The 20953-nt window shown below is 35.0% G+C and overlaps 1 protein-coding gene across 1 annotated transcript in view; it reads right to left on the reverse strand.

Annotated features, from left to right (window-relative positions):
* The window catches only part of LOC150089325 (elongation factor-like GTPase 1), a 549838-nt gene that overhangs the window by 314304 nt on the left and 214581 nt on the right, over positions 1–20953 (reverse strand). The window contains exons 16-17 of the mRNA XM_090389043.1: positions 7846–8003; positions 7109–7250 (exon numbers count right to left, since the gene is read on the reverse strand). Of these exons, the coding sequence (XP_090245169.1) occupies positions 7109–7250; positions 7846–8003 (300 nt within the window). The remainder of the gene's footprint in view (positions 1–7108; positions 7251–7845; positions 8004–20953) is intronic.

The raw sequence follows: 20953 nt of genomic DNA on the forward strand, positions 1-20953 counted from the left end.
TTCTAATCCACCTACTTGCTTAAATGAATTTTTATTTAAGCTCGCTGATTGTGGACGCCACATAGACATTGAAGCTTTTATTTCCAAGGTGTATCTTCGACGACCAATATGCGACAAAACAGAAAAATTACATTTGAACAGGAATGCTGCGGAGAAATGTTGGAAAGAAATAAGCCAAGAAAATTAATTACAACAGAAACTCACGATTCCGATTTTAAAAAAATCACTATGTATTTCTATAACAATTTGTCGCTTTATGTACTCAGTGCATTACATAAATATATATAGCTATATAACATCTATATATATATATATATTTAAATAACGATAATGTATAAATCCAGTAAAATATCTTTAATACTTTGATATATATATATATATATATATATATACTTATATTTGAATAATGTTTGAAATAATTGAAAACTGAATCTTACATAAAAAAGGGATAAAGCATACATCAGAGGCAGCAAAAAGCATTTTCCTCTACATGACGCTTGAGATATAAACTTAAATGAGAATAATGATAAAAAATAAATAAAAATACCAGCTGCATGGCAAGACAGAAGAGCGATAATTGGGAAATTATAATGATCAAACCGACAGGGAGGGAAGAGAATAAAATTATTGCAGCAGAAACTCTCGAAGATAATTTAGAAGTCTAAATACAAAGATAATAAAATATAATCAATTAAATGAAATTTAACGGCACCCCCTCTGACGGACACCAGGTTCAAATTTATGCGAAATATCACGGGCAGAGATGTGAACAACTACAATAAAATAAAATAAAACAAAATAAAACAAAATAAAAACAGAAATAGACTGACCATTATGCCCCATCTGAACAGAGGACCACAAGGCCAATAATGGTCAGGGAATCTCTGCATTTCTATCACTAGCCAAATCACCGCAAAGGCGAATCGATCGAAAGATCAGTCCACCATCCGATCCCCAGATCGAACCGCGAAAGCAGAGGACTTGAATAGCGGTGGTCCTGATGCAGCGAAAATTAAAAATAGGACAGATACAAGCACTCAAATGCAAAGCCACACCACTGACAAAGAGATGGGGCATAATGGTCAGTCTATTTTTCTGTTTTTATTTTATTTTATTGTAGTTGTTCACATCTCTGCTCGTGATATTTCACATAAATTTGGACCTGGTGCCCGTCAGAGGGGGCGCCGTTAAATTTCATTTAATTGGCTATTCAAAATTTCATTGATTATATTTTATTATCTTTGTATTTAGACTTCTAAATTATCTTCTAGAGTTTCTGCTGCAATAATTTTATTCTCTTTCCTCCCTGTTGGTTTGATCGTTATGTATAATTTCACAATTTTCGCTCTTCTGTCTTGCCATGCTGCTGGCATTTTTATTTATTTTTTATCATTATTCTCACTTAAGTTTATATATATATATTTTGCCCAAAATGGAACATAGAGCATGTATTTTCATTAATGGAGCAACATTATAAATAATATGGAGACAAATACTGTGAATAGTATTTTGCTAATAACTTTTTCGTGTATATAATTTCAAAATGGACTGAAAAATATTTTATAATTACTTACTTTGTAATCTGAACTTACTGAAAATGATTGGCAGTAAGGATAAGTATGTATCGTAATTTTTTAATAATAATTATATCATTTTTAAAACTGAGTGTCCTAGTTTTTTAATTCTATCTAGATCTCGTAACCCCCCTACCCTTTCGAAGATAAGGCTTAAAAAAGAATGATTGCAAGAAAAACGATTTCGTCATCTTTTTTTTTTTTTTTTCCTTCTGTTCAATTCTGGTGTTTCACACCACTGGAAGAGACTCCAGGATTGCTCGGCGTCGGACAATATACTTATGAATATAATTCTATCTTACGTTTAAAATATATTATTTTTTGTCTTTGATTGTTATGCTTCATTTTTCGATTTGTAGCTATGCTACCTCCTCTCATCTTTCCAGTTTTTTTTTCCATTCTCCTCAACTGTCATCAATACATAACACGTATTCATATGTAGTAACTTCTGAACACTTCGCAACTTTATTATTATTTTTTTTTTCCTTCGATAAATTTTTAATTCTTCCCCTGCAGAAACATTATTCCCTTCCTCTTTCAATTATTTCAGTGCTCATTCCAACGAATATTTAATCGAATGTCTGGCAATGGGCATTAGTAAACAACCCGCTCTCTCTCTTTTCTCCTAATTATTTATCTTTTGATACCTGAAAATCACAGGACACCCGCTGAATTGCAGGAAGAGATAATTGGAAATTTTACGGTAGCGGTTTACACGAGAGCTAAAGGGATTACTGTTCCCCAGTACAGTAGCACCCGTAAAACCTACCCCAGTGAGAAGTTGCACTGGTCGCTGCATTCTATGTGTTCATACCCAGTGAGAAGCTTCAGCTGCGTGTCGCTGCTGGTTCCACCTGTGTTCTACGTGTGAGCACCCTAACGGTATTTAATCGTGAGATTACTACTGCCCATACGCAGTACCTTGTTTATCAATATTAAACTTCAATTGCTACAGCCCACCCGCCCAATTTATTTAGGTCTTGCTGTAGTTATATGTTTTGTCATTTACTACCCTGCCAACTTTTGTATCACCTGTAAACTTTGATTAAACTTGATATGCCTTCACCAATATCATTAATAAGTATCAAAAACAGTAAGGAGTCCAATAATGATATTAGTTCAAACAAGAGAAGGGCCCATTTCCCCTGTCTCCTACCACTCATAGGCAAGTTACTTACATAGAAGTAACTTGCCTAATACCACTCTGCTCTAATTATTATTATTATTATTAGCTATATGGTGCAAGGAAGACTGAGGCTTATGTTGCACCAGCCAAAAAAAATTTCTGAATTACCCGGAGAGATGGGGGGGGGGATCACCAAGAAAGAGAAGAATGATGATATCCAGCTCAGGATCTTGGGTGTGCCAAGCCCAAAACTCACCAAATGTGAGCCCCTGGGGTTATATAGTAGTTCTGTGTGTGGAAGTATTGAAAGCTTTATTGAAATCTACGTGTGATGTCAAAATTATTATTTGTATCCAGTTCCTTTGTTACTGCTGTGTTTGTTATTTGGTTTTTAGGAGCATTAGCAACTAAGGCCATATTGCTCCGGGGATATGCGGTGGTCATTCCCCAACCTTTCCGCATCCTCCATATTTGGTGGTCATGGGCTCGAACCCTGATCTAATCAAGAAGCATGTGCTACACACTGCTGCTCCTGCCCACCTGGCTACGGAGGCGCCTTTGTTACTGCATCATAGTAACTAATCAGAATTGTTGGGCATGATCCTCCTACCACTTAAACCTAAACTGTGACTTCCATATAATTCTATTCCTGTTAAGATGATCCTGCAGTACCTCTCTAACTACTGACACTATTATTTTCCCTGCAACAGAAGTCATGTCATGTCATGCTTATAGTTTTGTGATTATTCACTTTGTACTTCAATCCCTCTTTGTGAATATGAGACATATTTGTGCATTCCTCCTACTGTTACCTCCTCTGAGTCACAATACAGTCTATTGTGACCTCAATATGCTATTGCAATAGTCTACTGCAACTTCCCTGAAGAAGGATGTTTTCATAATTATGGCTAAAGTTTGCTTAGCTTTGTGCTGTCTTCCAAGATATAGTGATTTTTCCACTGGTCACCCATTTGGAAAGACATCAGTTTGAACCCCATTGATGGTGGAGGAATTTATAGAGCTCTCTCCAACTGGGGCAGTAGTTAGAGATCTCAGGCAGTAGCAGTAGGGTTTTTCAGCTCGCACAACATTCAGTCTTATATATTATACTTATACCATATAGAAACAAAATACAAAAATTGGGCAATATGGCCTGACTCACTGATATTCTTAAAAACCAACAACCATTTTGCTACTTCTTTTAATATAACTGAATAGTTTTCATAGTAATCAAAAAAAAAAAAAAAAAACTTAAGTGACCTTAAAAGAAACCCATGTACAATCTCAGATTACATTAGAAATGCATGGGGGGGGGAGGGAGAGAGAGAGAGAGAGAGAGAGAGAGAGAGAGAGAGAGGAAAATCACTATTTTTCTTTAAAAAAATTATTTTTATTTTTTAGAATTTGGCTTTTATATGCCCAAATCAGGAGGAGATTATCCCCATTTGAGGATAATCTCTTCCATTGATGATTTTCAAAACTGTTTTCACACTTGTAAACATATAGACAGAAGTACATACTAGAATTGTTAGGTGGGTCGGAAAACTGCTAGCTTGGGGTGATACAGACTAATAGCTTAACAGTAGCCACAGGGAGAGGTAAAAGTGATTCTTGCACTATTCCAATGGATAGAGCAGCAGCCAGGAAAACAAGGTGCTGGGGATTTCAAGGACTTCTGGTAGTCATCGCAGAACAAGTAAATACATGGACTGTGTTAGGGTAACTAAGAATAAGAACAGGTGCATGTATACTTGCATATACATCAATACTAGGAGTTTAGTAAATAAATTTGATGAATTTGAGGTGCTGGTCAAACCATCAAAGGCAGATATTGTTGCGATTTTTTTTTTTTTTTTTTGGTAGTTGTTGGCGCATCAGCTTCTGTGGCCATATTGCACCTCCCAAGGTTTTTGCAGTACTTTGATCCAAGCCCTAGGCGGGAATCGAACCCGCGACCTTATATTGTTGTGATATCACAAATGTGTTGTCATACAGATATAAGGAATGCAGAAAAGAAATTTGGGGAGTACAATGTGTACAAAAAGGATAGGAAGGGAGGAGGGGTTATGCTATTAGTTAAAAAACACATAAAATGTAAGGAAGTGCATCCAGTTGACATGGGTGGACAGTGCGATACCGAGTCATTTTGGTGTGATATAAGCACTGGGAAAGCAAAATTGAAGGTAGGTATGTGTTATAGTCCTAATGACTCTGATGAGTACAATGAACAGGTGTACAGAGAAACAGAGTGAGCAAGTAAATTATATTGTCTTATAATGGGAGATTTTAACTTCCCAGATATAGCCTGGAACTTGTGGGTTGGTCAGTCGCACACTACCAAGGCATTTGTGGATTTATTGATGACTGTTTTCTCCAGCGGCATGTTTGAGAGGCAACCAGAGGGAGTAATACCATTGATCAGATTATCAGCAGTGATTCTTCATGCATTAAGAATCTGTAGATAAAGGAATCACTAGGTGGCAGTGATCAGTATGCTGATATGGGATTTACTCAAAGATGTAACACTAAAGATGTAACATAAGGGGTGAAGGGAAGGGTTTTTCTTTTGTAAAGGTGACTAGTCATCAGAGACAGTTTTTAAATTCTATAAAGTTGGATCAACAGATGATGTTAATAATGGCAAATTTTAAATGGGAAGTATACAAGGAATTAATCTTGGAAGCTACTAGGATTTTCATACCAACTAAGAAATATTGTTCAAGGTTTAGGCTTAAATGGATGTCAGATGAACTAATGAGACTCTTGGCAGAGAAAAAATGAATGGGATGTATATAAATTATCAAATGACACAGATGCCTATGGTAGATATAAGCTGGTCTGTAATCAAGTCACAAAGAGCAGGTTAGGCAGGAAAAGGCAGATTACAAGAAATCTTCAATGTCAAAAGATGCAAAAAAACCCAGCAATAGTCAGACTGCAGTTATAGTTCAGACACAGCATGGGTTTGTTAAAGAGAAGTCTTGTCTGACTAATTTGATTGGATTTGGTCACAAAGGAAATGGATGCAAAAAATAATTTTTATATCATATACTTGGATTTTAGGAAAGCTTTTGATACTGTTGCACGTGAAAGACTACTGTACAAATTGGAGTAGTAGTACGGCATTAAGGGCAAGTTGCTACAATGGATAAAAGGATGGTTGAGTAGGAGAAGACAGAGTGGCAATCAATGGACACTGCTCTTCATGGATTAATGTTATTAGTGGAGTCCCTCAGGGTTCAGTGTTGGGTCCATTGTCGTTTTCTGTATTTATAAATGATACTGATGATGGTATATGAAGCTTAATGTCAAGTTTGCAGACGATACGAAGGTTGGCAGGGTTGTTATTGATAGTAAAGACAGTTTGCTACTGCAACAGGATCTAGAAAAGTTGAGTAGATGGGCAACTGAACTTTAACATTGACAAATGTAAAGTACCTCAGAGTAACATACCAACTGGGCAGTACTACATTCAGGTAGTGGAGAATGAAAAGGACCTGGGGGTAATTGCACAGTCAAATATGAAGTTTTCTTAGCAGTGCAAACGTTCTGCAAGAGTAGCTCATGGTGTCTTGTCAATGATGTACAGGAATTTTTCTAGCAGAGATAAGAGGTGATTATCCCCTTGTATAAGGTAATGGTCGGGAACCACCTTGAATACTGCAAAAAAGGTCTGGAGGCCTCATTTTAGGAAGGATGTAGAGCTGCTGGAACGAGTACAGAGAATGGCAATGATCTTGGTGAATGGAACAAAGGGTTGCTCTTACGAATAAATGCTCAAGTTCTGCAAACAGCAGTGTCTGGAGACTAGGCACCTGCGAGGTGATCTGATTGTGATGTATAATGCATTGAATGGTTTGAGTCGGCTCAATGCTGATAGGATTCTTTCTTTTGCTCAGTCTACAAACCTGAGGGGGCATAAACTCAAATTGTAGAACAGATGTGTGGAAATTTGCCTTTAGTCAGTGGGTGGTTGATTCTTGGAACATTCCATGTCATTGTGGAAGATGACAGTGTAAATAAATTAAGGAAGAACTAGACAAACATTTGGAGTGAATGGATGGGTGAAATGGAAAAAAAATTTGTTTTTTTTTTTAGCTGATGCTGTATAAGCTTGCTTTCTCGCATCATATGCCTTTATTACTGCTAATTCATACCAAAAATTAAACATCTGAAATGACCTTTAAAATGTAAATGCATGAAAAAAACACAGATTTACAGTAATTAAGCTTTATCTTCAATTAGCTTGAATAAAAAGGGGAAAAAACTTTTTTAGTTTGTGTATCTAAATGTAGTTTACTTTCCACTTTATCTTTATTCATTTAGTCATAATAAATTTTTTAAATCAGGGTCATTACCTTGAATTAAACAAGGTACACAGATAAATATAAGACTAACAAATATTCACCTAGCACATTTCCTGCCGGAACTTCATCCAAGTACTCCAGTTCTTTACCCATTAATAAATATAACTGTTTTACAGTGACTACAGTTATATGCTGATTAGAGCGCAAATCTTTTAAAGTGAGTCGAGCATCTACTGTTCCATCCTAAAGAATAAACGGAATAGAGATGATTAATGCCTTTAGTGTCATGACAGTATAATCTCATGGCATAAATGCATACAACTTCTTGACTATAGTTATGACCAAATTCCTTTGGTGTAAACCATAATATCTGGACTTAAAATATTATTAGTTTATTGTGTTAATTTATGCATTATTTTCAACACTTCTATTACCATCTTGCAAAGATTGTCTTTTACTGATGGTTAAAGAAAAAAATGAAACAAGAGAAAGAACAATCAGCTAAAATATTTTCAAAATTATTCCTTATTAATGTGTATAAGGTATTAGGAGGAAGTGCTCAAGAAGGAAAAAAAACAAACAAAAAAAAAGTTATGATGGTACAGCTATGGGAAATCAAACAAAGGAAAAGTGACTGACAAAATTAATCTGCAAAATCCAGTCAAAATAGATTCGAAACTTTAGAATGTGAAATTAGAGCAAGTTCTATATAAAATATTCTATGTAGTACATTTTATAAAATGGCAAATGTAAACTATCTGTTTAAGTTTACGTTACAGGTGCATTTCTTCTAATTAAGTACAATGAAATCAGTAGCAATGTTTTAAGTTTAACTCACCTCTTTTAATGCTTTTGCTGGATTATGCTTAGGACCTAAAACATATAACTCTTGCCCTTTACGTAAAGTGCCACTAAATACACGAGCAAAGGCAACAAAAATTGTATCATCACACATTTCATATGGAAGGAGCTCCTCTTTGGTGGAATTCTGACAGTCTATCGATAAAACATTAATAAAATGGAAAATAAATACATCTTAATAAAAACACAAGAATGTCAGCTGAAATGAAATCTTTCAATACATCATCATGAGTAAGGTGTTTTATTCTGTCTGTGAAACTTATACTAGATAAGATATTTTGTATACTGGCTGCCTGTGTTTTATTATTATTTTTGAATTAAAAATAAAAATACATTTAAATCTCTGAAAGACTTTTTATGGAAAATCCTAACAAGACTGGTTAAAAAAATCTATAATACCTTTTTTTGTATGCAGATAGTTTGCAAATAAAGAAGGTAATCTATATATTGAATATGAATTTTTGAAGAGTGCAAAAATTTAAAAGAATATATACAGGAAAAATGTATTAGGGAATAGAAGTAGAAGGGATGAAAAGTTATTTCAGTGAAACTGAAGTTCAATAGTACTATTATATCAGGTGTGATATAACAGCATCATTACCACACCTTATCCAAAATATTAGCAGAATGTGGGGGAATTATGAACTTAGTAGATAATTTATCAGTAGTGCTTTGAACTATTGGAACTCCCTGATACTAGCAGACCAATGCTGGATTATAAAAGTCTACTTAATATCATCAGACCATCTGATATTGTTTCATTGGTGATAGCAACTTCCAGCAGGAAATGTGTTACGACAGTGGGGAATGTACTTTGTCGGAATGGTTCCAGGAGAATGACAATGACCATTCCCTATTTCCCAGAACCCAGTGTATTTAACAAAAGAAAGCATTTGTGGAATGAAGTTGACACAGCTGATGAATGTATGGACCTGCTTTTGTCCACTGGTCATATAATGAATGATACTATCTGATCATTATGGCAAGTTACATTGTAGGAATCTTACCATCAACTTGTGGAGCATATGTAAAGAGGAGCGATCAAGTTCCATAGGCAATGGACATCTTACATAACACATGGCTAATCACATATAGCTACCGATAAATATGGAATGAATGAGTGGATATCTACCAGATTAGGAATAGAATGGGTCAGTAAGAGGAATTACTGATTAATCAGAAGTTCATTTACTACAAGAGGTTTATTAAATCTGAGATGCCCACAGAATATTCTAAGGCTATTTGTTTAAGCCAAACAGTTGAACCATTAATATAACTAATGTCATGAGATGTCACAGTATCCCCTTGTGAAGTATACAATGAAAGATTTTCACATGAACCACCTGACATGAGGATCTTATTTTAAGGTATTAAAATTTCCTAGCTATGCTGGCAAAAAGGCCAGAAACACCAGGAATCATAACACGTTTATTGTCATAGCACAGAAAAAAACATATTTCGAAATAAAACAGAATAATCTCTAAAATGAAAATTGTATAGAATGAAATCTGAATAAAACCAACTAAAATATTAAAAATACACAAGAAGCTGTCATGGATAGATGCCTCTGTCAACTCTAATGTGTACAAGGAAAAGCAGCAGAAATGTAGTTCAAGAAGACTACCATCTCTCCTAGCTGGAGAAAGAAGGGGATGGTTTTGAAAAGTTGTTTACTGAATGCATAATTCTCTGTCTTCTAAATATTTTGTATCGGGTGTGGTAAAGATGCTATTATCAGACATGGCACAGAATGAAAAGTAACAGTACAAACTGCCTACCAATGCTTCAACATGTGATATTTCAACCTTCTATCCATCAGTTGTTATAACTGATGAATGTTATAACATTCATCAGTTATAACAAATGATGGATGTTGCAAATTTACCACATTAAGTGTTCTCATTTCCCCAGTAGGAAGCTTCAGCCAATCATTATACTTGTTAAGAAGCCCCAAAATACAGTTTGTGCAAAGTGGTAGGTATACTGTGTCATATGCTCAGACTACTGGGTGTGTTATACAGAAGATCAAGTACAAGGTTTCAAGATGATATCTGTAAAACAAGGAGAGTATTTTTACAGTAATTACACTTGCTCCACCCTTTCCAAACATTCCTTAATACTCACCTTTTTGCAGTGCTTGACGTATTTCACAATTCTCAAGTGCTAGTGACTCTTCAAATTACAGATGGATCATGTTAATACAAAGTTCAAGGGATCTAAATTTTCATGTTAAAACAAGGTCCCCCCCCAAAAGTGTCAAAATTTTAGTTTTTTTTTTTTTTGGTATATACTATATATCTAATAATAATAATAATAAAATTATCAAAAATAAATATTTTAAATATTAATTTAAATTAATAAAATTAAAATTTAAAATTTATTAATTATTTAAATTCTGTAATTTAAATTAATAAAATAATTTTAAAATAATAAGAAGTTTACCTCAATACTCAATATAATACGTAGAACACTTACATAATAGTAAAAAATAATTAAAAATCAATTGACACAATTAAAATTTAAATAGATTAATTAAAAGAAATTTAACGAAAAAATGCAAAAATGGTTTTCCTTCCTGAAGCTGACAATGCTTTGACCATATGTTGTGATCAGAGGAACGAAAATTCGAAAAAGCATTATCAGCTTCAGGAAGGGAAATCGTTTTGAATTTTTTCTTTAAATTTCTTTTAATTAATCTATTTAATTTTTAATTGCGTTAGACTGATTTTTAATAGTGTTCATTTGATTTTTAATCGTGTCAATTGATTTTTAATTATTTTTTACTGTTATGTAAGTGTTCTGTGTATTATATTGAGGTAAACTTCTCTTATTATTTTACAAATATTGATATCAACGTAGAATGTACTGAGCATTCCAGCTCTGGTTCATATTAATAAAATAATAAAAGGCTTGTCTAACAATATAGTAATAGGAACAACATATTTTTTAAAGCTTTTATTTTATTTGTAAGATAAACTAAGAGAAAAGTAATATGGAAATGAAAATATTGTACAGTATTATGTTTTGATATATACAATATTTTAGTATCACGGTAAAAAGAATTACAATCTTAATAAAAGGAGACACACAAACATTAACTTTTTAATGAGTTAATCTAATTGAAAGAAAGAATCCAATGTTGTTTGCATAGTTTTTTGTTCTATATGCATTTTTAACTACAGCACAGACATTATCAAATGAGATAGCCGTTTCTTTATCAATGTTATTGCAAGCCAACACATTCTCTATTATGCTCAATACATTTTGCGCATCTTTTATAGATGGCAGTGTGCACGTGCTTCTTCACTTTTGCCATCGCTGGTAATAAAACAAAAAAAAAATCATTGTTTTGCTTAGTGTTCAGCAACTCTTCTGGTGTTGGCATTGCTGTGGTAGCGACTGCATCATCCACCTTCACAAACTCTTCAAATTCGCCACTAAAATCCATATGCTCCTTCAAATTCCTCCATTCCTCAATGTTCTTTTCTCCAAAGCCATTCTTTCTGGTTTTTTTTTTTTTTTTTTTTTTTTTTTTAAGGAGCATTAGCAACTAAGACCATATTGCTCCTGGAATATGCAGTGGCCATTCCCTGACCTTTCCGTATCCTCTGTATTTGGTGGTGACAGTTTTGTACTGCCATCTGAATTGCAGCATAACAGAACAGTGAGTCTTTGTTTACTAAAATTTCCACCATGACAAAACTCTCCTATAACAGCAAATTATCAAATAAACCTGTCTTGTCAAGATTAAAAATATCCTTTTCTTTGCAGACTAATCCATACTGGCCGCAAACATTTCACCTGTCTTTACATCTTTGGAGGCAGCCATTGCTGCATTTGAAGTTGCTAATTCCATGTTGCTTAGCTAGATAATTTGCCTCTTCTTGCAAAATCTGATATTGGCAAATTAGACGCATGCATTTGTTGGTACCACTTGAAAAGTTTTGTTTCAAGTCCCTTGGGTTTTGCACCAAGAATTTGTTTTCTGTTTTTTTTTTTTTTTAAATCGCTGCTCCAGTGTCTTTTCTAAGTTTCAGTATTATAAAGTAGGTAAAGGGATGTTGTATTCCTTTGCAATGTCCGTTTTGCTCCATTCCATCCTATCAGTCTCATGTATAATTTTCTGTTTAATTCAGTCTGTTTATGTTTTTTTTGCCATAACACTGCTAGATGAGATTTAATATGAACAAACTTTAAATTAATTTAAAGACAAGTTCCAAAAAGACATCAGCTCAGATAAAATGGCACAAAAAATAGATTATACTTAGCAAAAGGCTCTTTGAACTGGCATAACAATTGCAACTGATCTTAATCCTGTGGAGAGCAAGGGAGTGTATGTAAACAACTTAGAAAAACTGTTTTCATTCTTTCGTTAATTTAACATCATCCTTCATGATGATGTTTTTCAGAGTGCACTTACATTGTAGCTACCATAAACTGATTTTGTTTACACAAAAGCAAATTCTAACAAGTCAGTGTCATCCTTTGGGAAGAAGGGAACCGGGCAGCAAGAGGCAATCATTGGATAACTGTGCCAAAATTTGTATTAAACATACAAAATAACATATTTATTTCTCACAAGGTGAAAACGAACGAACTTTGTAATACATATTAACCGAATTTGTAATGAACAAATATATTTACACAGAAAAGCCTATCCTTTTGCAGAGGAATGATACGTGTTTCATATAAAGGAGTACTTGGAATAAATTGAAAGTGCATTAATGATATTTTACTGTATTATGTTTAGGTACCAATAATAATCATAACAGAGATTCGCATACAATCTGTTATGGAGGCCACAATTTTATAATACAGTACACTATTGATAACTTAAAGTTGAAGAGAGATAAAAAAAAAAAAAAAAACCTCACTGAACTATCAAAAATTCAAATTTTACTACTTTTATGTAGTAGTAGTAGTAGTAGTGGCATGTGATGCAAGAAAGCAAGTGTATGAGCTTATGTAGCATCAGCTAAAAAAAAAAAAAAATCACACCATTCCCTCCAAATGCCTGTCCAGTTCCTCCTTAAATTTATTTAACCTATTAACTTCCACAACGACAGATGGAAGTTTGTTCCAGCAATTAACCACCTGCTGACTAAAGGCAAATTTCCACACATCTATTCTACATCTGTCTTTTCTTAATTTGAATTTATGTCCCCTTAGGTTTGTAATCTGAACAAGTGGAAGGATCCCGTCAGAATTCAGCGTGCTCAACCCATTTAAGGGTTGATCATGTTTAAAATAAGTTACTGTACAAACAAAACTGAAAAAAATAGAGGGCTTATTGATACATTGTTTTAACACTCATATTTTAACTGACATAAAAAATAATAATTACATAGCTAACTGTTTAATCATAATGGTTAAACAATTAGTAAATAATAATGGTTAAACAGCCTCCGCAGCCGAGGGTTAGGAGTGGGAGGGCAGTACTGCACACGAGCTTTGAGTAGACTGGGGGTCAAGCCCCTGACTGCTAAATACGTTCGATCTGCCAATCTGCACTCTACCAGCGTGGCAGATTATGGTCTATTTCCCTCAACATGAATTGTTGAGGAGGTTTGCATCCTGCAGTGGGTTGATAATGGCCACAGTTTTATCTTTTTATTTAAAGGTTAAACAACTGGCTGATGCTGTAATGCAAAAATGCAATTAAACCCACCAAAGATTTTTTCAATGTTCAAATGTAAACCGATTCACTTCATTTAAAATAATTTCACTATATAAAATTAGACAACCTAGAGGAAAAATATGTGAATAACAAGAGTAGGAAGGGTGAGTGCATTTTCCTCATTAATTCCCATTCCATAAAATATTATTAAGAAATGCAGAGTCATTTTCTATTGCAGTAGGAAGACCTTCAATAAATTTAAGCAGTGTGTCTAACTGCTTGCTGAGCTTCCATGTAGGCAGGTACACTAATCCCTTCTTCTCCACTGTCATCATCATCATGATATTCCCTTTCACCAACTTTTTTTTTTTTTTTTGTTTTGTATTTTTATATAGCAAGCTATCTCTGCATCACTTAAACACAATTTACTAATTTCCCAATTGCTATCAACATTTATGAAATGATCACATTACACTAAAAGCATAAATTAAAGATTTCCAGCTATTACCTAGTTAATTTCCATCCTTCTCACCCTCTAAAACAGAACTTGTTATTGTAAATCTAGCTAAACTGAAACAATTTACAACTGTGGTTTCTGTAATATTGTGTTATGCTTTACTTGCTATTCTCACAGCAGCAGTAAACTGATTCCAAGAGTTTGTTTGTTATTGTTTGTTTTGTTATTTGGTTTTTAGGAGCATTAGCAACTAAGGCCATATTGCACCGGGGATATATGGTGATCATTTCCTGACCTTTCCGCATCCTCCGTATTTGGTGGTCACGGGCTCGAACCCCGGTCTAACCAAGAAGCGTGCGCTACGCACTGCTGCTCCTGCCCACCTGGCTACGGAGGCACCAATTCTAAGAGTACTCCATCTTCTAGGCCAGAGGTGCTCAAATTATAGATAATAGGCCAGGTCTAGTTCTTGAAAAGGTTTTACCTAGTTCACAAAGAATTTTGAAATTGCTAGTCACAAACATCCTAGAGGCAAAATATGTGAGCTATAGCTTTGCACAACATCAGTTTTTACACACAGCAGGTCACTTAACAGGTGACCCTTAAAAAAAACACATTCCCTCCTTAATTGATGACTAAAAATCTGAAATTTTATTATCATCCTAAGTATAGTCAAACTTTAACTGTAACAATTTCTGAAGTGATTATTTCAGTTTCTGTACAGAAACTGGGTCTGAAAACCTGTCAAGTGAACCACCATGATCCTTTTTTCTTAAAGAGTAGCATGATACCAGACAGGTTTGTTTGTTTGTTATTTGGTTTTTAGGAGCATTAGCAACTAAGGCCATATTGCTCTGGGAATATGCGGTGGTCATTCCGACCTCCTCCATATTTGGTGGTGACGGGCTCGAACCCCAGTCTAATCAAGAAGCGTGCGCTACGCACTGCTGCTCCTTCCCAAATACCAGACAAGACAAGTCTACTCTTATTTTCTTCTCACTTACTAGTTCAACAAACATGTATCCTCTTACTCTAGTTGGTTTTGAAAGTTTAATTATTATTTTCATAACCAGAAACCCAATATGCTCTCAAGGTGGTTGCTATACTGCAGAAAGCAAGATATCTAGTTCGGTATTTTGAGTTGTAAAGTGAGCAAATTTAAAATAAATTTTGAAACAAATTTGAAAATGGAGCTAACAACTAACAGGATTTGAATATATTTAATATGTTTTTTAATAATATTTATATACATAAAGCAAAAACATTTGCATGTTTGCAATTTTGCACACTTCATGGTGTTTTAAACTGGAAAATGAATATGAAAGAGAATAAAAGACTAACATTTCTGCTTATATATGAAACTTTTTTTTAATTTTCAGCAGATTTTTTTAAAGTAAGTATTGAAATTCATAAAAAAAAGGAAATAGCGACACTTTTGGCACAAAACTCAAAGAAAATCCAAAACATTTTCAGAAATTAAAAAGAAGTTGGGCACCTGCCACTGATTTTGCTACATTTTGGGTGCTGCTGCTACCACCACCAGCAGGTTAAGCCCATTCATCAATAAGAATGCACCTCAATATTTTGATACAAGAGGTGTGATCAAAATTTTTGGAAAATTAATTAATATTTATGAAATGAAGTTTACTGCAAAGTTGTCACCTTGACACTGTATACACACACACATCAACTCCAATGCTTTGGGAAACAAAAAAAAAAAAAAAACCCACCCCATCACTAATGTTAAATCTAGTGGGTATGACAGATGGCAACCAATGCGATGGAGTACTTCACAAGAAATTTTGAGTGAAAAGCACTGAGTGTGCATGGGTACTGTCACAATGCAAGTATCAATTTCCCAAAACAGACTTCTCCAAATCATCATCCAATCACCATAGAATTGTTCTGTAGTATTCCTGATTTCATAGTAGTTCACTTTACCATGAAGGACACATTCATAACGAATGATACTCTGAGTCGAAAAATATAATAAGCACAATCTTTGCATTTGACTGAGGCTATCTTGATTTTTTGAGCCTTGGGGAAGACAGACTTTTGTTTCTGGGTCACAGTTATATACTGATGATTCATCACCAGCAGTGATGGAAAACAAAGTGGTTTAGCAATAGCAGGCTGAAGAAGATTCTGATGTGAAAATTCACTGCTCTCTGTGATTGTCAGTGAAGATGTAAAGCACAAGTATGGCTGAAATGCATCACATTTCCAAATCTTGTTTAAAATTTCTTAACAAGAAATACCTATTTTGCAGATAGTTAAATATCAATCATCTCTGATAAGAACACAAACGTTTGAATAACTCATTTTTGAAGTAAGATATCTGTAAGATGATTCAGGGCAAACAAAGCAAAGAATCATATTACAGACAAGTAGCACTCTTTAAACTTTGAAAACCTCTAAAAAGTCTTTGAATGACAGCATCCTCTCTGAAAGCTGTTTTTAATATTTCATGGATTTGTGTTGCACTTTCCCACAATATGAAACAAAATATATTGCAAACTTGCTGCTCAGTAAAATGAAACATTTCAAAATGTGACAAACAAAAATAAAACACTAGATAGCACGAATCAGAGCTGTACTACTCAATATGTTCTACGTTGATAATAATATTAGTAAAATAATAAGAGGAGTTTACCTCAATATAGTGTGTAGAACACTTCCGTATGATACCCTCCAGAAATTAAAATGGAAAAAACTTAAAAATCGACAACTTACTGGTACATTAGAGTAAAATATAAATAATTAAATAAACAATTTAACACAATTCAAATCAATATAAAACAATTAAAAATCAAATTAACGCAATTAAAAGAATCAAACGAAAATATTCAAAACGATTTTCCTTCCTTGAAGCTGGCAATGCTTTTCGACCGTATGTCGTGATCACAGGAATGAAAATTACCGAATCGGGTTAAACCTGATACTTAAATAGAGATTATTTGTCTTCGTGCATGCGCGTAAAAGTCCACACATCGAAGATCAAATATGGCCGCCGAACATTAACCGAATTCTCGTGTAATTTAATTTCAACGGTTTCTGCAATTAATAGTCGCGTATAATTACGTTGAACATTAAGTATTTTGGCCTCGTTAAATAAAAAAGTATGTTTTTCGTTAATGGCATGAAAGGCTAATTCTGACGCTGCTGAACGAGAAGCACGAATTGAGGCTTCATGTTGATTTACACGAGGAAAGAAAATCGTTTTGAATATTTTCGTCTGTAATTTGATTCTTTACTTGCCTGTAATTTGATTCTTTTAATTGCGTTAATTTGATTTTTAATTGTTTTATATTGATTTGAATTGTGTTAAATTGTTTATTTAATTATTTATATTTTACTCTAATGTACCGGTAAGTTGTCGATTTTTTCGTTTTAATTTCTGGAGGGTATCATACGGAAGTGTTCTACGCACTATATTGAGGTAAACTCCTCTTATTATTTTACTAAAAATAAAACACATATTCAATGCAAGTTAATGCAGATTAATGGATGAATCGTGCATTACTACTATGCCTAGATGAGCCACCAAACATGTGACAAATTGCAACTTGCTATGTTGCTACAATTTCAAGATACAAAGTCAGATCCGTGAAATTTCTGATGACAACACCTCATAAACACGAACACATGTGCTTTGAGATCATTTCTAAAAGTTTGAATGGTAAAAGTCATTTTTTCTTTTATTGATATTTGTAATTAAATATAAATTAAAAAACATTTTAGTATTAAGCTTAAATGCTGCAGTTTACTTATTTTTATAATGTTATTTTTAGTTATTTTTCTAGTGAAGATACTATGCACCTTTGTTAGCTCTTAGAGAAAAACAGTATGACATTAAACCAACCACTTCCTTACCCGGCCTGCAAAGTCTCAGAAAATCACCAATGTGTCTATCTGACATAAAGGATCAGCACTATTCCATGTAATATTGAATCTAGAATTGTCTGGGATTGTAGCACACATATTTAGAAATAGAAATCCTGGCATATATATCTTAGGCTTCTGCACCACAGTAAATCTGACCTTGCCTCATGTCCTGGATATACGTCTGTATAACTTGCAATATTTATCTTAAAATTAGCATTAGCATTAGTACAGGCATATGATGCAAGAAAGCAAGCTTATGCAGCATCAGCCAAAAAAAAAAAAAAAAAAAAACCACTTCCATTTCACCCCTCCATTCGTTCGAAATACCTGTTCAGCTGATGCTTAAATTTATTTAGGCTATCAACTTCCACAACAAGGGTTGGAAGTCTGTTCCACCATCCAACTACTCGCTGGCTAAAGGCAAATTTCCGCACATCTATCCTACATCTGTCTTTCCTCAATCTGAATTTATGCCCTCTCAGGTGATTATTTTGAGCAAGAGGAGGAATCCCATCGGCATTGAGCATGCTCAAACCATTCAAGGCTTTATACACCTCTATCAGATCACCTCGCCGGTGCCTAGTCTCCAGACACTGTAATTTGCAAAACTTAAGCCTTTCTTCGTAAGAGCAACCCTTTGTTCCATTCACTAATCTTGTTGCCCTTCTCTGTACTCGTTCCAGCAGCTCTACATCCTTCTTGAAATGAGGCCTCCAGACCTGTATACAGTACTCAAGGTGTGGGCTGACCATTGCCTTATACAAGAGAATAATCACCCCCTTATCCCTGCTAGAAAAATTCCTGTATATCATTGACAAGACACCATGAGCTACTCTTGCAGCCCATCTGCACTGCTCAGAGAACTTCATATCTGCCTGCACAATAACCCCCAGGTCCTTTTCATTCTCTACCATTGTCAGAGTTGATATGTTGCTCTGGGGTTGCTGTTTTCCATAAGTAGTTCTTTACATTTTTCAATGTTAAACTTCATTTTCCACATCTCAGCCCATCTGCTCAACCTTTCCAGATTCTGTTGCAGCAGCATAGCATCAGTAGTGTCCTTAACAACCTTGCCAACCTTTGTATCACCTGCAAACTTGGACATTAAGCTTGATATACCATCATCAATATCATTTATAAATACAGAAAACAATAATGGACCCAACACTGAACCCTGAGGGTTGTTATTTTTGTTATTTGGTTTTTAGGAGCATTAGCAACTAAGGCCATATTGCTCCGGGAATATGCAGTGGTCATTCCCTGACCTTTCCGCATCCTCCGTATTTGGTGGTGACGGGCTTGAACGCCGGTCTAATCAAGAAGCATGTGCTACGCACTGCTGCTCCTTCCCACCTGGCTACGGAGGTGTCCCGAACCCTGACGGACTCAACTAATAACATTAGTCCATGATGAGCAGTGTCCATTGATTACCACTCTCTGTCTTCTCCCACTCAACCACCCCTTTATCCATAGCAGCAATTTGCCTCCAATGCCAGACTGCTCTAATTTGTACAGCAGTCTTCCATGTGCAACAGTATCAAAAGCCTTTCTAAGATCCAAATATATAATATCAAAGTTATTCCCTGCATCCAGTTCTTTTGTGATTGCATCATAGTATCCAATCAAATTGGTCAGGCAAGACGTTCCCTTAACAAAACCATGCTGTGTCTGAGCTATAACTGAAGTCTTGTCTAGATGATCCTGTAGTGCTTCTTTAACCAGGGCCTCCATTAATTTTCCTGGAACAGAAGTTAAACTCACAGGTCTATAATTACTTGTGTCAGCCTTTGATCCTCCTTTGTGAATTGGGGTCACATTTGCACATCTCCAGTCCATGGGTACCTCCCCTGAGTCCAAGGAAGCTGTCATAATTAAGGCTAAGGGTTTGCTTACTTCCTTTGCTGCCTCCTTTAATATAACTGGATAGATCCCATCCACCCCAGGTGCCTTTCTTGTATTTATCTTCAACAATTTCTTCTCCACTTGACTCTCAGTTATAACAAGATTATCTAGCTTACTACCAGAGTTGAATACACCTCTGGCATTCCCCTCACTGAATAATTCCTCATGTGTGAATGTCGATGCAAAATATTCATTTAGTTTGTTAGCTATCTGAGTAGGATCATCAACAGTTGAACCATCGATATCAAGTGGACCAATCTGATTCATCCACTCCCTTCTAGAGTTTACATAAGTAAAGAACTCTTTGCTGTTTTTCTTCTGCATCCTTTGCCAAAGATTTCTTGTAATCTGCCTTCGCCTGCCTAACCTCCTTTGTAACTTGGTTACAGATCAGCTTACACCTATCATAGGCTTCTGTGTCACATGTTAATTTATATGTATTCCACGCATTTTTCTTCTCTGCCAGATGTCTCATTAGTTCATCTGACATCCATTTAGGCCTAAACCTTGAACAATATTTCTTAGTTGGTATGTAAAGCCTAGTAGCTTCCAAGATAAGTTCTTTGAATGCTTCCCATTTTGAATTTGCTGTTGGTAACATCATCAGTTGGTCCCACAGTATAGAATTTAAATAATGTCTCAGACCACCATAGTTGTGTTTATGAAAGCAAAAACTCTTCCCTTTACCCCTGATGGTAGTTACCTCTTTGAGTAAATCCCACTTCAGCACACCGTGATCACTGCCACCTAGTGGTTCCTTCATCTGCAGATTCTTAATGCATGAAGAATCACTACTGATAATCAGATCAAGAGTATTACTCCCTCTAGTTGCCTCTCGAACATGCTGATGTAGAAAACAATCATCAAATAAATCCACAAAAGCCTTGCTAGTGTGTGAGTGACCAACTCACAAATTCCAATCAACATGTGGGAAATTAAAATCCCCCATTATAACACTCTGATTTACTGGCCCACTCTATTTCCCTGTACAGTTTCTTATTATACTCATCAGAGTCAATAGGCCTATAGCACACACTTACTCTCAATTTTTTATCTCCCAATGCTTATGTCACACCAAACTGACTCGACACTGCACTGTCCAGCAATGTCGACTGGCTTCACTTCCTTGGATTTTGTGTTTCTTAACTAATAGCATAACCCCTCCCTTCCTATCCTGTCTATCCTTTCTGTACACATTGTACTCCCGAAATTCTAGTTCTGCAT

This window comes from Mastigoproctus giganteus, chromosome 2 (genome assembly GCF_048544385.1).
Source record: "Mastigoproctus giganteus isolate SK-2022 chromosome 2, ASM4854438v1, whole genome shotgun sequence".
Lineage (NCBI taxonomy): Eukaryota > Metazoa > Arthropoda > Arachnida > Uropygi > Thelyphonidae > Mastigoproctus > Mastigoproctus giganteus.